Below are 18,557 nucleotides of genomic sequence, written 5' to 3'. Positions count from 1 at the left end.
TTCTTATAAAAGCTATAATATTACAGCAATCTGAATTATATTGTAACATGTTAGGAAGATTTTTTTTAAGTCCATTTATTTTGTCAGCCTTTAACATTGGGTCATCTTATTATATGAGTAATTTAACACCTGGTTTTTGATGACTTTCAATAATATGTTTAAAAATAAAATTATTGCAGCCCGGTATCATGAAAAAGAGCCCTGACTGAGAGGACTGGACTTTTGTTCCACCTCAGCCTCCAACTTGCTATATAATTTGCATAAATCATTATATCTCTCTGAGTCCAACTTTCATCATTTATAAAATAAGGGAGTTGGATCATATGATCTCAGCTTTAAAGTGAATTTGCCTATTTGCACTGAAAAAGAAATCTTGTGCCCCTAAATGTCCTTATGCTAATTTAATCCAGAAACATCTAACTAACCTCAGTGTATCCTTGTAACCTTCCTTACACACCAGTTCTTTTGGAAGCCACACCTTTTGGAGTCAGTTTGAGTAAAGTTGGGATAATGGAATTAGAACAAGATTTGATCCTTCCTCTGGTCCTTGTCCTTGGGAGTACTTGTTCTTTATAATCAAAACACCCAATATCATGAGCTTGCTACCAGACACAGAGCAGGTGCCTAGGAAATAAGTGCTGCTTGACTGGCTCTGCTGTGCTCTTAGTCTTCCACCCCTCAAATCCCTCTCACCTCTCTACTCATCTGGTGCCAAGCACCAGCGAAAGCACCTTATGTGCTCTTTTCATTCTGCAAACTGATTTGGCCTAACTTTTGCTATGGCCCAAGTGGGTCTTTAAGCCCTTTTTTTCTTTTCTCAGTAAATACAGAAGGTTCTATAAATAGCCATCTTCCAAATATAAATTTCCTTGCCTTGTCTCAATTTCAACATGAATGGGGAGGGGGGGCATGTGACAGAAATTCAGCCTACTTTTCGGTAAATGACTAAAATGAATTGTTGGTGATATTTTTTTGGATCATTCCTAATTAATTGAATTTCTTCACATTCAACTTTGGAAATCTCCAGGAAAGGGCAGACTGTATTGTCAAAGTGAGGACATTTAAAGAATAGTTGTAAGCTGATTTTTTTTTTAGAGACTTGTTTGTTCTTTTCAGCTGCTTCTCAATTAAGGATTGCCCTAGCTAAAGACAAAATTTGAAAAACTCAAGAAGCAGCTGGTGGTGCAGTAGATAAGAGTTCTGGACCCAGAGTCAAGGAGATCTGAATTCAAGTTTGGCCTAAGATACTTCATAGCTACGAGATTTTGAGCATGTCACTTTACTTTTTGTTTAGCTCAGCTGAATCAACTGTAAAATGAGGATAATAATAGCATCTATCTCCCAGGCTTGTTGTGAGGATCAAATGAGATAATATTTGTAAACAGATTAGCACAGTGCCTGGCACACAGTGGGCACTACATAAATGCTAGCTATTACTTTTTCTCAAATTTAAAAAAAAAACCCATAAAATGTCCTTCTATGCTGATAGATACATTAACCAATCCTGTTTGACATTTGAGGAAGTTATGCTAGAGATAGCAGGAATCACCAAAAATCAAGTTGTTAAAAGCAACAATAACATACAGCTGCATTGTATAGAGCTGACATATTTCCATTCTCCTTATTCTGAGTCAGGTGTCACAGAACTGTTCAATAGAAGACTAAAACCTCTCTCATGGTTTCTAAAATGTTTCCTCAGGCTCAAATTCTGCATGTCTTCTGGTCTCTGATCCCTGGACTGGGCATCGTTGGGGACATACACCTCCCTCTCAGTCCCTGCCACAAAATGCAACCCACCCCCCCACCCCCCCATCAAGTAGCACAGTTTGCTACTTGGCCAACAGAACTCCATTACAGCACTTCTCTAAGGAGCCGATCAGCCTCACCACAGAAGACTTTTAAGAACATTTAGAACAGAACATAAGATGACCACAACATGGTCACAAGAAGAGCAGTCTGATTAAATCTGGTTTTAGCAATGAGTGTCAGATGCTGTCTCACAACGAGTGTTAATACTGTTCAGACACAGATTTTGCTAAGCTTAAGGTCAGAAAATAAGTTCCACTAAAATGTGATGCCTTTCTTGATCCCTCGCTCCAAAAATTTACCGTGTATTTATTTTACACATGTATATTTTAAACATACTGCTGTTCGTACCTTCTCCTTCACAGAATATCAGGTCCTCAAGGTGGGGAGTTTCATTTCTGGATCCTTGTATTCCTAACATCTAGCATGGTGCCTGGCATAACAGTAAGACTATTTATGGTATTTAGTAAATGCTAGCTGATTGACCAGACGCAACAAGGAATAAAGGACACCTTTGAAATTTCACCAAATGACCATTTAACAGTGACACAGTAGTGCACAATTTTCCTCAACACAAAAGAACAAATTTGCTTTCTTGACTTCCGTATTTCAAAACAAACCAATCTACTTATACAAAGGCTGCCTGCATACTGCAGTGGCATCATTTATCTTTTTGTGTTAACAGCAAACTATTAAAGTCATGTGAACATCCATGATGATTGTGTTCACTTTCCTTCCTGTACGAAGAGCCACTCTAGCCACCATGAGGACACACTTACTCTGAACGGCTACTCCAACAGCCTGGACAGATGTGCCCTAATCTACACCCTCCTGCTTAGTTCCGCTGTGACACATTTGCAAGAGAACAGGCAGTACTAAGGTTGCTGTCTGTGGCCAGGGCACAGCACAAAGCTCATTTACACCAGATCTAGTTCTAGTCCTCATTAGCACTATGTTCTGACTAGTTAACTAAGCTAACAGCCTTTATTAAAAGGAAAGCCAAGGGCTGTGTCCTCAAAAAAATGTTGCATACCACACAATGGATTTGGCTGGGGCTATTTCAGCTGTCCACGCATATGTGGAAGAGGAGATCATATAGAGGTCACCATTATTTATTATATGTGCAAAATTTCCCTACGTCACATTCATTCCAAGTTACTAAAGTTGTTAACCAAAACAGACAGCTTAAAAGTAAAACAAATTTATCTAACATAAGAAAAGCCCATGCGCATTAGAATGTGTGGAATAAAAACCAATCTGGGCCTTTAGAAATTTGACCATGAAGCAACATCACCAGAAAGGTGGAAAAACATGGCATTTTTACATGACATCTTATATTAAATAATGAACAGTCTTTCCTCCCTACATGAAAAAATCATCTTCTGATAAAGTGATTCTATTTGGAAGAAGAAATATATGGTTTTTCTTAGGCAAAACATTTAACTCTACCATTAATATCAATAGACCAAGTCATCTTTTCTAAAATGACAAACTCACAATCTAATATGGTAGAATATAAGCTCTGAGAACAAGGTCCATGTCTTCCCTAAATTTTACATTTCAGAATCCAAAAAAGCACTTTGCACACAAAAGCATTTAAATATTTTATAAATTAATAAATGAATTACATAATCTCTTTCATATTTGGGGTGCCTCTTTTGTGAAGACAAAGCAGTGACTTCCATATCATGAACCATGGTTTGTATGAGGCTCTTCCCCTTCTGGGAGTAGTCTTCTCCCAACTATTCTTGGATATACTGTGATAAGAAAAAGATTTGCAAATCTAAACAATATCTGTGAAGGTAAAGTGATGTAGAAAGTTGAGGCACTTAAGCCAGTTAAATTTCCATTCCACCTCACCCTCCAATTAAAACAAAAACAAACTAGCTGTTGAGGAAAGAGACTGTTTCTGCCAAAAATCACCCAGGTTAGTTTTCTATAAAGGCTCTACCTCTTTAATTAACTGTGGATGGTAAACCCAAACAAAGCTTTCTGTGCCTTGGCAACAGGTGCCTTACACAACAGATCATGATATTCCTGAAGTTACAAAATCTGGTAAAAATAAAACGAGGTCATCCCTCAAAATGGTAGAATATTTCATTTCTCTATACTGTAAAGTTTTCTCTGTGTTTTCCTCTGAAACTTTATATCCATCAAAAACAGCACTGATTAAACAAAACAAAACAAAAAAGAAGGAAACAAGGTGTTAAAACTGAAATACACATCACATAGGATCAGGGATGGAGAAAATTATATAATCATTTGCATCTATTTATCATACTTCAGATACTTAGATTATTATTAACCAATTGGTTTCTTCTACATTCCTTTCCTTCCTTCACTGTTTGTTCCCATTTTTCCCCCTGGATACCTCCCTTGATTAGGGAAGCAAAGTAGGATGATGGAGACAGGAGAGAATTAAAGAGATACAGTAAAGAGGGTGGGAAAAGAGCAGAATATAAAAAATGGCAGGGTGACAGAAACCTGGTAGAGAAAGGCTTTTCAAAAAGACAGGAGAATTGAAAGGGAGTATTATACTTTCTTGTCCTGCTGCCATTTCTACAACTGACAGGAATCTCTTCTGTAAATTTCAAAATGACAGAATCAAAGAATTTTAGTGTTGGAAGGGACCTCAACAACCATTCTGTCTAGCCTAAAACCAAAAGGAATTCTCACTATAACATGTCTGAAAAATAAGCAGTCATCAGCACCTCTGTTTGGGGACTTCATAAAGAGGAGCCTACCAGCTATCCAGGCAGCTTACTGTGCCTTTGGAAAGCTCTGGTGCTTAGGAAGCTTCTCCTCGTGCTCAGCCTAAATTTCACATATCGTTCTTTGTTCTTCCTGCTGATGTCAAATGGAACAATTCTAATTCCTTTTCCATGTGCCGATTCTTCAAATACCTGAAGATAATCATCATATCTCCCTTAAGTAATCTCTTCACCAGGTGAGACATCCCCAATTCCTTCAACCAATTCTGAGATGACATGGACTGGGCCCTTCACTCTCTCAGCTGCTTTCCTCTGGACAGTCTCCGACTTATCAACATCTTCTAAGCTAAACATGATACTGCAGCTGTGGTCTGACAAGGGCAGGGAATAGAGACAATCACTTCTTGTTCCTGGAAGTTATGCCTCCTGTTACGTGGCCTGAGATTGCATTAACTCTTTGGGCTGCTATATCACACTAGTGACTCATGTGAAGTTTTCAGTCCACTAACCTTCCCCTCCAGTCCTAAGATCTTCAGACAAAGTACTGTGTCACCATGCCTTCCCAACCCTGCATCTGTGAAGTTAATTTTCTGAAACTGTGTCTAAGACTTTGCCTTTAGCCCCACTGAATTTTATCTTATTAGACTCACCCCAGAGATCTAGCCTGTTAGGACCTTTTAGGATCCTGATCCTGGCCTCCAGTATGTTAGCCATTCCTCCCCGCTTTGTATCATCTGAAAATCCGATAAGGATGTCATCTGTGCTTTTCTCCAAGTCACTGATAAGAATGTTTCACAACATAGGGCGACCTACAGATCTCTAGGGCACTCTGCTAGAGACCTCTTGCCATGTTGACATCAAACAATTAACAACTATTCTTTGAGTCCAGCCATTCAACTCCACATTCAACTAATTATATTATGGCATGAGGGTAGAAGTGTCTTACCTTCTTGGCTCTAGCCCATAAACACAAAGTAGACCTCAGGTGCTTCCTTGTCACTGGAAGGAGTTCAGGAATGAGCTTTTCGGAGGGGAAATGAAGGTATGTTAAAAAACTCTACTGGGCAGTTAAAATTTTCTCTCATTTCCTAAAGCCTAGGGGACACGGAGCAATGCCAGAAAGTAGCTGTAGGCCAATAAGATGAATATTTAAGCGACATGAGTATATTTTCAACAACAGACTCAGATATCAAACGGCCCTGTTCCCAATCCCACCCTGGGCGAGTCAGTTGCATGAGACACATACAGACACACATCTATCAGATGAAAACATGTCCAAACTTGCCTCGTCGTTCGGCTATCTGCAGATAGCCTGTGGAAAGGTATTGTTCCATGTCCTGCTGGAATGCTTCTTCAAAGAATTTCTGGCGTTCCTTTAGTTTCAGCTGTTGGCTGTGTTCCATATCTAGCACCTTCTGAGTATGCTCTGCATCTAGCTCAGCTGAGAAAAGAGAAAGAATCCAACTTCAGGGAGGGCTTTAACAGAGGAGTGGCACATAAAATCACTGCTAACCTGAAACTGTGTAATGCCTGTATGTGGCAGATGATACCTTCTAAGTACAGCACATCTATGCTCTTGCAGTTGGTGGTCTGCTTATATACCAGCCCAAAGTGGCCTCACACCCCAGCCAGAAATCGTACTAAACACTTATGATTAATCACCTGAAAATGCTACATAAGATTGATGACAATGGATTCCTAATCACGTAATATATTTCAGAATAAACATATTCTGAAGCAGCTGGTGTTCACTGCACTTAGTGGTCTGCTTTTGACTGTGAAAGAAAAGACATCACCCTCTCTTATAACACCAGTCTGACGACAGCCAGGCAGTGCTTGATCAAATGCCCTCCTTGTGTTCCACTCCACCCCTGCAGAAGCAAGTGAGTGGCATTGTTTTCTCCATTTGATGATGCATCCAATACTTAACAACACACACATTTCCCTGACTACCAACATAATTTTACATCACAGTTTAGGACAGGTGACCCCACTATTCTATATGCTTTGTTCTCCTTAGGATTCTTTCATCAGTACTACCAACACAGTTTATATACATGGACAAGGCACTTCAATAAAACAAACATGTACTAAGCACCTACTACGTGCAAAGTACTATATGAGATGCTAGAGATACAAAGACAAAAATGACTTAAAGAATCTTATATTTTACTGGGGGAAAGGGGAGGACAGAGAGAGATGAAATCCTGTGGTCCCACTTTAGAATCAGGATTGTAGTATCACTGAATTTAGAACTGGAGTCCAACAGCTTTGATTTAAAGATGAAGAAATTGAGGTTCAGAGGCATTAAAAGACTTGCCTATGGTCACATAGCTACTAAGTGCTAGAGACAGGGTCTGAACCATCTTTTCAGACTCTACATTCAACATTCTCTCAACCACAGTACCCTCTAAATGTAAAAATAGGCTAGGGATATTAGGGCCTTTAAGTGTTATTTATTTTTTAAACCAGCTTTATAAATTTTTTTTTTGGCCAGGGAGCGGGGAAAGGAGGGGTGGGTGTCCAGGACCTGTGATTGCATCAGAGTATGGAATTCCCATTCAGTAAATTCCCCATACCAATGTGGATAAGCAAATATTCTGCAAATAACAGTCTAATAGAGAAGCCTACTGCACTAAGAGGTTCAGTGACTACCCTAGGATCACAAAGCCAGCAATGGCAGAGGTGGGCCAGAAACTCAGGTCTTTCTAACTCAATCAGGCTGACTCTCTATCCACTAGGCTAAGCTTCTTTTCTGACCTACAAATATTTTATTCTCATTTAAATCCTTCTCCCAAGAGATATAAAGGAAGGAAAATGAATAAAATTGCATTTCCTATGATTCACCAGCTAGCACAGTAACAGTACTCACCCTGTGCAAGCTGATATTTTTATACTGCCTTAAAGTCACAGTGTCCTAAAACTTGTATAATCCCAATTAGTATGAAACTATTCATCATTCATTGCTTCCTATTCTGCAGAAATTCTTAATCTTTTTTAGTGTCATGGACCCTTCTGGCAGGCTGATGAAGCCTATGAGCTCCCTCTTAGAATGTTATAAAATACACAGGATTACAAAAGAAACCAGTTATGCTGAAATAAATATGTAATTTTTCCATCTAACTTCATGGAAATACAATTATAAAATTTTTTTAACTATTATAGATCCTCAGATTAAGAGAATTCCTGTGCATCTCACAGTGTCTATATAGATTCCTAACTAGGCTTGAACCTAGCATATAGTTGTATGCTAGAGTAATATAAGATTATTACTGACATTCTGCCTTAATATCTGTCGTTCTAAAATATGCCACTGCTAAACAAATAAAGAATTTCTATTACTTCATTCATTTGGGATAATCTGAGAAGCTAAGACACTAAAAATAATTCCATATAAAGAAAGCTAGCTTATCTTCAAAAAAGGGTCACCTGAAAAAGTTACTGTTTATAAGGTATGACTACAAAATAATGTGATGGATTTAAAAAAATACCGAAACATGTATGTTCAAATGAGTATTGCCATCTTTGGGAAACTATATTCTTATTTCAATAATTGTATCTCTCCATTTATAGGCTAGACTACTCAAAGGAGCTAGTAGAAAGGAAAGAAGATATCTTTTTCAAATATGATTGTTACTGTCCAGTGTGCAACATCAAATATATTTAAAAATTAATGTTTATAGTAGGACTAAAGATTCATTTAGAAGAGAAACTAATTATTACTATATTAATAGAATCTTGAAAAAGTAACAGCTGGTGAGAAGATTCCATCAGTACCAAATAGATGACTCAAGTCCATGTGTGTGTGCATGTGTGCCTGTACCTACATACATACATATATACACATACCTATAACTTGATATGGCAAGAAAAGTATACTAAAAACACACACATAGGAATATTGGTTAGATGAAACTGGCCAGAAAGCATAACTGATTACTCTTACGTGTATATGTTTGGAAAGAACAAGACTGTGGCCACTGCTACAAATCTTAAACATTGCTACCTATTAGTGCCAATGAAAAGAGTTTGCCCCTTAATCTTTATTAGAGGGCAGGAATCTTCCAACTTTTTTATCCTATGATCATACCACACAACCTCTCCTCTCCCAAGGGCTCCTATAACACTGCATGCCCCACAAAGTTCATCTTCAGAGCCCTCTGTCCACTTGCATTTAGTTGCTGTGTACTTGATAATAAGTTCTTCTCAGGCACTATTCTGCCTCCATTCCATTCAGCTTAAGCAGCTGTTAAGAGCTCTGAAGCTCAGGTATCTGGGAAACTCTTGGAATTCCCCCTAAGAAATATCAATTTTCAATCTGAGAAACATTCATCTGATAGCTATACAACTGTCCATCTTGTGTAATATTCCAAACTTGTACAAGTTCACATACACCTCACTTTATGTAATAGGGGTATTTCTGAAAAGCTGTATTTAAAGCATATTTACTGCAATAAGGGTTCTATCCTCTATTAAAAAGAGCCCTTTGGCTAATTTTGTCATAAAGGGAATAAGCACCCTAATTTGTTTTATAAACACAGCTCTTCCAGCATATTATGGAGTAGACTTGTATTTGGTGACAAAATAGAGAGAGGCTGAGTCCAATTGCCAGTACTTTTTGAACTATATATTTTTTTTCATCTGGTCAGATACTATGGATACCTTAAAATGATATTCTTAAAAAATGGCATGTATTTAAAATGCCAGAAAATAAATGTTTGTGCCTCAGTACTCCAGGTCTCAGTGCTTTCTCTCTCTCTCTCTCTCTCTCTCTCTCTCTCTCTCTCTCTCTCTCTCTCTCTCTCTCTCTCTCTCTCTCCCCTCACCCACCCAGGATTGCAAGTCTTCCACACCGTAGCAGATGGTCCTTCATGAGTTGCTAGGATGAAAAAGTTGTTAAGTGATAGCCAACCTTCTGGTGATGAGTCTCCAAACTTCGTGAGGTGGTATTTGGAGACAGATATAATCTGTCATTGACTCATTCAAAGTATTTCCAGTTTAGGGGGCAGAACCTGCAAGAACCTGAGCTCAACTACCATCCCCCCAAGTACTTAGGGTCAATTCTACAGCATGAGGCAGTACCTAAGGGGATTTTAGTAGGGAATATATATTTAGCATTCTAAAATAGCCAAGACAACACAAGAATCACAGTCATTAAAATCCTATTTATTACCTTATTAAATTGACAATGGCAGAGTATCTGTATGGTGTTACTTTTTTTTAATGAAAAAGTTTTTAAAAACAAAAGCTTTTATAACATTTCAATTAAATACAAGTCAACACAATCTTAAATATTTGCTTCAGGATGTTTAACTTAGAGAAAAGAAGACTAAAGGGGGATATGATAGTTATCTTTCAATATGTGAAGGGCTGTCTTGCAGAAGAGTGATTTAACTACTACTGAGTATCCCTAGAGCAAGAATTCTTAACATGGAGTCTATGAACTTTTTTTTTAATCTTAATAACTGTATTTCAATAAAATTGGTTTCCTTTGCAGTCCTCTGTATTTCATTTTATACATTTAAAAATATTCTGAGAAAGGGTTCTCTAGTCCAACAAAAGGATATGTAACACAAAAATGTTAAGAATACTTGATCTAGAGGGAAAACTTAGAAGTAGTAGAGGTAAGTTACATGAAGGCAAATTTCAGCTCAGTATAAGGAAAAAATTTCCTAATAACTAGAGCGTCCCTAAAGTGGAATGGTAGTATTTGGAGTTAGCTGAATTCCCTGTTATTTAGAAATTTTCAAAGCACAGACTGGTTGATCACTTTTGAAAGATTTGTGGGTTTAGGAGATTCATGCCTTGAGCATGAGTTGAACTAGATGTCCTGAGGTCAAGCTTTTAGATTCTATAAATTTGGTTGTTTTTTTTTTAAAAAAGGATACAAGTCAGAACACAATCAATTATTTTCCACATTAAATATGTGGCTAATTTACTGATGTGGATGGGGGAATGACAGAGAATTTTGAGAAGTACTACATACTAAATAGAAACAAGCAGTGGAGGGAAACAAACTTGAGCAAAATTTTTGCTGGGACCCAGTGACACCATATTATTCCGAAGGCATTTGTAGACGAAATTTTCAGGAAGACAATGAACAAATATAAAACACAACTACAAAACTTTTATGGTAGTGTACTCTCATCACTGATAATAGTGGAACATTGGATCACAATACCCAATGTGCCAGATTGAGGAAGAAGAAATTGTGCTAATGATGAAGTTGAGAATATCATGTAGATCTCAGAAAATATATATGCAGAGAAAATACACACTTAAAGTGACAATTTTAAGACACTCAGGGATTGATATTCATATTTCAAAGAGGGTAATATTCTCAAAGAATGAAAAAAGATAATCCACATAGTTATACTCTAAAATTCAAACGGATCTGTAATCACAGACTGATTGAGGCGTTCCCTCCACCATTCCAATAGCAGTCCATCCAAACCTGACCAATCTTGTGCTTCTGGCAAGGTTGGGACAAACCACTTCCTTCCTCCCCAGCGACTACAACACATCCAGGTTAACCCCAATTCACGGTAACACAGTACCCTGGGTAGTTGGAGTCTGTGCCGACAAAATGCCAACACTGAACCTCCTTATCACCTGCCTTCGTCACTGGACCTGTTATTCTGCTTGGACTTATTCTTAAACATCCTAGCACATTCCCACTCCCTTACGCTATTCCTATCCCTGTGATACTAACGCCCCAGCCCCCACTGCTGAAGAACAAAATCCTTTCTCTCCCAACTTCAGCTGTCTGTCCACTCCCTCATTCCCATCCTCCTGAAACGTACCCTCTTCTTAATGTCTTACTCCAAATCTTCTCTTTCCACTATGCCTTCTGGAACACCTGTTCCCACAATAAAGAAATTTATTTCCATCTTAAATCTCTTCCTTTCTCCGTCCTTCCATCTTCTAGCCCTCACTGAGACCCAACTTCCTATTAATGACACTGCATCCCTGTCCCCCCTTACCAGTAGTGGCTGAACTTTCACTCAAACCCCTAACTCACTGGTTGGGGGTAGGGTGGAGAAGGGAATTAAAATACTCCTAATCTCCCACTGTCACTTTCAGGCCCTCCTTCTACCACTGTTCCTCAGCAACCACTCCTCCTTTAAGGTTCATTCAATCCAAATGTTATCATCAATCAACTGATACCCAGGAGATTCCTTCTCCTTTCAATGAGTTCAATGACTAACTCATGTTCCTGCTTTCTATCTTCTCCTCCTTTCAATACAGGAGACTTCAATACACAAGCTGGTGTTCCAAATACCCTGACTTCCCAATTCCTCAATTTACTCAAACCCCATGACTTACTCCTCCCCTTCAACTCAGTTATACACAGTGATGATCATTTGCTTGATCAAGAACCCTGAATTTTCTTTATCTGATCATAATCTTGCATCTTTCCATCTCTCTGTATGCTTCATTTCTCCTAAATCTACTCTTCCTCACAATGACCCTCTTTCCCTCGATACTAGCCCAGGCTTTCACCTCTGCGGTTTCACTCTCCCCTCCCTTCCCAATCAACCTCTTAGTGAACCACTATTCTCTACTCATCTATATCTAATTCCCTTGTCCAATCATTAATGTATTCTTCAGCACTTAGCTTGCCATGGTGTAAGCCCTTAATAAATATTTATTGGCTGACATTTACGCCATGCCAAGCCTCAGCCCTAGGAATACTTCCACCATCTGCCTTCCCTGGTCCTACTTCATGGAACTGGGAGAAATCACTAAACTGTGCTGTCTTGGGACCAAACTGATCTAGTTAATCTCAAATGGGTTCTCATTAGAGCAAGGCAATCCTATCACTGCTCCTTAATTGATTCCTTACCAACTAACAACAATGGCTCATATTCTCTCCACAAACCTCCAAAGACATTTTTTCCCCAGCCCTTCCTGCTGAAAATCTGCCTCCTGTTTCACTGAGGACATTTGCCAAGTACTCTCTCTTATTCCTTTCTTCATTTCACATTCCTCTTATACAGTCCTCCACTGATGAGAGGATGGCCCTTTTGTTTGTTGAGTGCCCTTATATACACCCTTGATTCCCTCTCCTCCTCCATCAGATTTCTACCACCATCACCCCTACTCTCTGCCCAGTCTTCAATTTGTCTACTGGCTTCCTCCCTGACTCCTACAAACAAGTCCTTCCTATCCTTAAAAGCCCTCACTAAATCCTCTCTTGGATTTGCCTTCTCGAAAGCAGGATCTGTCTTCTTTTTGTATTTGTATCCTCAGTTCTAATGACTTATAACAACAACCAGAACAAGCCACTTGAAGGTTTACAAAGCACTTAACAATCACTATCTCATTTGATCTTGACAACAACCCTAGGAGGCAGATATTGTCATCATCCCCATTTTACATATGAAGAAACTGAGGCAGGTTAAGGTTAAGTGACTTACCCAGGGTTACACAGATAATAAGTGTCTGAGACTGAATTTGAACTCTTGCTGACTCCAGGCTCAGCTATCTATGCACTGCACCACCTAGCTGCCAACAATTATGTGCTGATTGTGCCAGGCATATAGTGATAAATGAATTTTCACTCATTTGTGACAAAAAAATACTATATCCATAACATATATTATAATCTCCTCTGAGCAAATTATGTTCCTTTACATGTGACATATTTTTTAAGAGGTCAATAAAACATTTTCTTAGTCCTAGACCTACTTTATCCCCAAAGCTGAGACATGTTCTGTTCCCCACTCCTGGCAGCCTAGTCAGTAAGAACCAAGGGAATGTGAATAACATTTTATGTGGACTGAAGCAAAACATAAACAGGACTATAAATCTACAAGAGAAAAGAAGACCCATATTCATGAAGCATTCTAGAATTAAAGCTAAATTATTTCTTCATTACCCTATGTTTTGGATAATTCCTACAACTGCTGCCTCTCTTGAAAAACTCAATCTGAATTTTACTCCTGGCACCAGCTCTTAATAGCAAAGAACATGAAAGAACAAACATTTGAAAAAGGGCAGGGGGATGAGGGGAAGTTTGAAGCAGAACACTGAAACAGATGCCAGGATTGACAGTAACACTGAAAATCACCCTTGGCTCCAATGAATCAGAAACATCAGAAATGTTCATCTCCTTTATATAGCTTGCAAGCAATTCAGCACACACGATTTAAAAAGAAAAAAAAAATCAGTGAACTATTCAGGGACGTCTTCTCATTTTCGGTTCAGCTGTCAAAGTAACTGTTCAAATCTTTCATGACTGCAAAGATATTGGAATGAGTCAAAGCTAAATGCCTAAATATATTAAGTATGTTTCAGGCACTTCAGAGAAAGTTTGGTTAATCTGTTTCCTTTTTTAGTCATTCCAGAATTAGCTGTGCAAAAACACAGATCAATGTAGGCAGTGCCATGAAGGGGTTTTAATTAAAGAACAACTATCCTGTTCCAAGTAAAACAAAAGAAAGGCAGTAATTTGCAGGAAGTGATTTTTCTTCTCCACAGAACTTCTTACTTCTCCCTCAATGTTATTTGTCCTGTGATCCAGAGGAAGAGGGAAAAGTTGGTTTGTACCTAAAAGAGTCCCTAGTACAATTAGTAGAAAATAGTGATTTAATATAAATTACTCATCTTCCTATGCTGACAGAAAATCCAACCACAGCTCAACAAGATATTTAAAAATTTCGGAATAGCTTTTCAAAATAATGATAATTATTCAAAGTCTCACAACATATGAATTTAAAAATAAATCCAAAATGTCTACATGTGAGTTTGGTCTCAAAGATCAAAATAACAGGGTTTGTGTGGAAAGATGATTACTAACATTTTTTGAGGGATAGACTGATGTACAAGAAAAAAAAATACTGAAGGTAGGAGCAGGGAGAACTGGATTTGAATCCCAGATCTAATACTTAGTAGCTGTGTGACTGTGGACAAGTCACTTCCCTCTACAAGCCTTGGTTTCTTCACCCATAAAATGAGGGTGATATCTGACCTACATATCTCCCTAAGTTGTTACAAGGAAAGCTCTTTGTAAACCTTGATAGATATATAGATATATATATAGATATATATATATATATATATGTATGTATGATGCATATATATGTATATATGCATGTAATATACACACATATATATATATATATATATATACACACACACACACATTATATGTGTATGAGCTACTACTATAGTCCCTTCACTGAGGCAAGATATTGTTATGCTGGCTACATATCCATTGTATCTAATGATGTCTAGCTTTTTACTCAAAAGAAAGAGCACCAATAGACTATAATGATGGAAAATTTTAATTAAACTAAATGAAAAAATTAGGCAATCCTGTTATCTACTAGAGGAAAAGGTTTCCAAGCAACTGTATTTTAGACTTTTTAATTGAGGCATATTCTGTCAAATAAAAGAAGCCCCAAATTCATACTTTGCATTATTAATTACAGTGAGAAACAACACTACTTATTGAGGCTGTAAATAGTCTTGTAAAAAGCAGAAAGAACTGAAGCGCAGAAAGAACTGAAGCACCGAAAGATTAAGTGGTTTGGATTTTTTTTCCTACAGTGTTCCTTCAACCCCATTATCTAGCTCAGGTTCTTTTCTCTTATTTCAACTCCAGATCATCACTCAAGTTTTATCTGGTTCCAACTTCCTCTGCAGCCACCAGTAGCCACTCCAAATAGATAACAACCCAACAAAAACCCTATTACACATAGAAGCTGGTACAATCAATTCTCAATTATCGGTTGTAATGGGACATAGGGATAACAGAGATATATGAAATCCAAAGAAAATCCAACAAAGTCATTTTCATCAACACTTTCGACTAAATCTATAAAGAAACCTTTTTGCACAGCTGCTAAGTAGAAGAGGGGAATATACTGAGTTTGTTCTCCCTCCCCTGGCCACCTATCCTCTGGTAAAGTATGATGAACTACCAAAAAAGGTTCCAAAATCAGGGAGCAGAAGGGAAAAGGAGACCCCAAGAAAGGTAAAAGTAATTAACAAATTGGATTTAAAGTTAGTTAGGATTTTAATAGGGCTGGATAGAATTCATTTAATGAAAAAGATTTTAAAACAAGAGAGAACTGATAGATGATTTCAGCACTAAACTGACTCAATCACTAGGGAGACTTAGTTTCCATCTTTAAATACTAATTGCTCAACATTTAGTAAATAACAGAGATAAAGGGGGAAAATCAAAGAAGTATAATTAACTGATTTTGCTTCAGATATTTCTGATGTTAGGTGAGACATGTGATCAATGGAAAGTGAAATTTGAAAATTTTTTCCAAAAGGATAACTAAGCAGAATTCTTTCATTAATCTGTTAGATGAAGATTTGCCTGTCAGGAAGTAGATGGATACTTTCTCAAAGCAAGGTAAGTCTGACAGTTTTTAGAATTGCAAAATTCTGACAGTCTCATTTTAGAATATGGACTTCAAGTATATTTATCTTAAAACTAGAAAAGACATTAAGAATAGGATACCTTCTATTTCCTTAAATCACTTTCTACTCTTCTTTCACTCCCTTTTCTCTTATTTTTAAGAAAAAGTTGAAGAAAAACGTTAGTGAGGAACTCAAAATACTGTACAACAGAATAAAACAATAATACAATAAGCTTTCTAACATCTCTTCTAATATTTTCTAACTGTGATTCCATAAAGGCCACTTACCAATTGTTTTACAGAGCTACATTTGATTCAACAGTTTTCGCCTTTTAAAGTAAAACACATAAAAAATAAAATAAGACAAAGTATGTAAAGTTATTTCTTTAATATTTCATTCCAGCCCACTCCCCATCCTAACAACTAAATACAATTTGCTCTGTACTGAACTAGAGAAAGCTCATTCATAAATATTATTAGTTTCCTGAAACTATTACATAAAGTTTTGTGATTAGAATTTCCAGTTATTTTCATTTTTTACATTGCTCTTTAACATCAAAATGTTTCTAGCATTTTTCGTAAATTTTTTTTTATGATTTCTACATTTTTTAAGACTCAGAAATAACATCAAAAGTTTGTAATGTCTCAGATTTGAAGAAATAATATGTGAATGCAAGGGTTAATGTTTTTGATATAGAAAGTCAAAAGTCTCTTACTAAAAAGCCTACACTTAAAACCCTATCAACTTAAAAAGAGATCATTCTATTTCATTTATAAGCAGTTAAGAAAGGAATATACTTACCTACAACACGATTATTAGAAATGGCAGCTTTTGTAGAGTGTTGGAATGAATAACTATCTCATACAAAAAACAACTCATAGCAACTCCTCTTCAGTCTTACAAATTTCAGTCTGTGTGAGCAGCTGGTGGAAGACCTACTTCCCAAGTACACTGCAGGAAACATACTCTAGTGTCAAGCTTCCGGAAGACTTTTCTAATTTCCCTCAGTTACTTTGAAGGAAATGACTACTACTACTATATAACAAAATGTACCCCACAGAAATACAAAACAATGTGTCACTCTAAAGTCCATAGATGATACAGTTTAATTCAAAATACTATTTTATAGGACAAAATACACACTCACTTTTATTATAGCTCCTGGTGGACACAAGGAGCATCATCCCAAATCAAAAGACCATCTTTGGGCTGATACTGTGACTTTACCTAAGTCACTCAACCTTTCTGGGACTCATTTTCCTCATTAGTAAGATGTAAAATTTGTATATGATTAGGATAGACAGGGAAGATTTAATAACCCATACATCTGTGATTAGGTGAAGAAGAATGGGCCAGGAAATCAGGGATTTGGAATCTCTGAACTTTTTTGAATATTTTAAAGGTGACTCACAATAAGCATTAGCAAACCACCACTTAAAATTTTAGAGTAGAAAAACTTCCTGTACCTATTACTAGCTTTATTTACAAAATCATCTCGAACTTTTCATTGCTTGAAAAAAGTTTGGGTCCAAACTTCCTGGATATACTGGCTAATGGGGAATATCTCCAGCTCACGTAGTTTTTAGGTCACACTTCACCAGCGTCAAAGTTACAGCTAACAGTTTAGCAACCTGGAAAGCAAGCTGTGTTGGATTTTTCAGGAAGTAGCTTAGGTAGGGGGAAAATCTGACTCAGAGGGTGAAGGACATGCCCCATGAAGACTGCTTCAGGGATACTTAACCTGGAAAAAGAAGACTCCAGGCACACATGACTGCTACTTTCAAGTTCCTGGGGAATTTTCATGTGTAATACAGGTTAGACATGTTCTGTTTGGCCTTAAAGGGAGGAATCAGGAGTAACAGGTAGAAGATGCAAAGAGGTAGCTTTAGGCTGCATGTCAGGAATGGAATGGAAGGCCTATTACAGGGTTGGGTTCCCCACTCCTTGGACAAAGGATGGATGGCCACTTGTTGGGCACACTGGACGGATCTGCCTTTCAGGTAGGGATTGGGCTAGAGTGTTTCTGGGGTTCCTCACAACTCTAAATTGCTGGGATTGCTAGTTTAACAATACCAAGTTTTAAACTCCTCCTATACAGTGATTTGCTGAGATAGGGCACTTTGTGCAAAATAAGCAATGTAGAAAAATGTTCTATAAATTGTCATTAATGTGGCATGTTCTCCTATTCTTTGGACTGTTTTCACACCTTACTTTTCCCACCAGACTATAAAAACAGCAGGCAGGAGATTTTAAAGTAACATGTGTTTATACAATGGCTTGGTTGTACAGAATCTTGCTTTTAAGCAGTATTGGATATATGAGACTAAAGTATGAACATTACTTGTACCAATATATTTAACTGTCCTACTTAAATAACTAATATTGGTAGATGTTATTGAAAAGGTTGGGGTATTTAAGTGAAGCTTTTTTGATTTAAGAGATATTTGTATTATTGTTGATTTTAAAATTCCCAGAGAAAATCTCCCATTAAACAGTCTGTGAACATGAGGGTGTCTTTCTGAGGATCTCTCCCATCCCTACCCTTTAACTGTTATTCTAGCTCAGGGATTCTTAACCTCAGCAACTTCAAAGGGCTCCATATATATATTTATGGAGGTCTATGAACTTGGGAAAAAAAAGTTGCATATTGATTTTCAATAT

General features: G+C 37.4%; 1 protein-coding gene across 2 annotated transcripts in view; it reads right to left on the bottom strand.

The window, feature by feature from the left end:
• DTNBP1 (dystrobrevin binding protein 1) overlaps window positions 1–18,557 on the bottom strand; it is a 166,577-nt gene that overhangs the window by 9,731 nt on the left and 138,289 nt on the right. For both annotated transcript variants that reach the window (XM_020986793.2, XM_078153582.1), the window contains exon 8: window positions 5,803–5,958. In XM_020986793.2, the coding sequence (XP_020842452.1) occupies window positions 5,803–5,958 (156 nt within the window). The remainder of the gene's footprint in view (window positions 1–5,802; window positions 5,959–18,557) is intronic.

This window comes from Phascolarctos cinereus, unplaced genomic scaffold, assembly GCF_003287225.1.
Source record: "Phascolarctos cinereus isolate Bilbo 61053 unplaced genomic scaffold, phaCin_HiC Scaffold_4;HRSCAF=312, whole genome shotgun sequence".
NCBI lineage: Eukaryota > Metazoa > Chordata > Mammalia > Diprotodontia > Phascolarctidae > Phascolarctos > Phascolarctos cinereus.
Note: the sequence above shows the minus strand (reverse complement) of the source record. Positions and strands in the feature narration are given on the sequence as shown.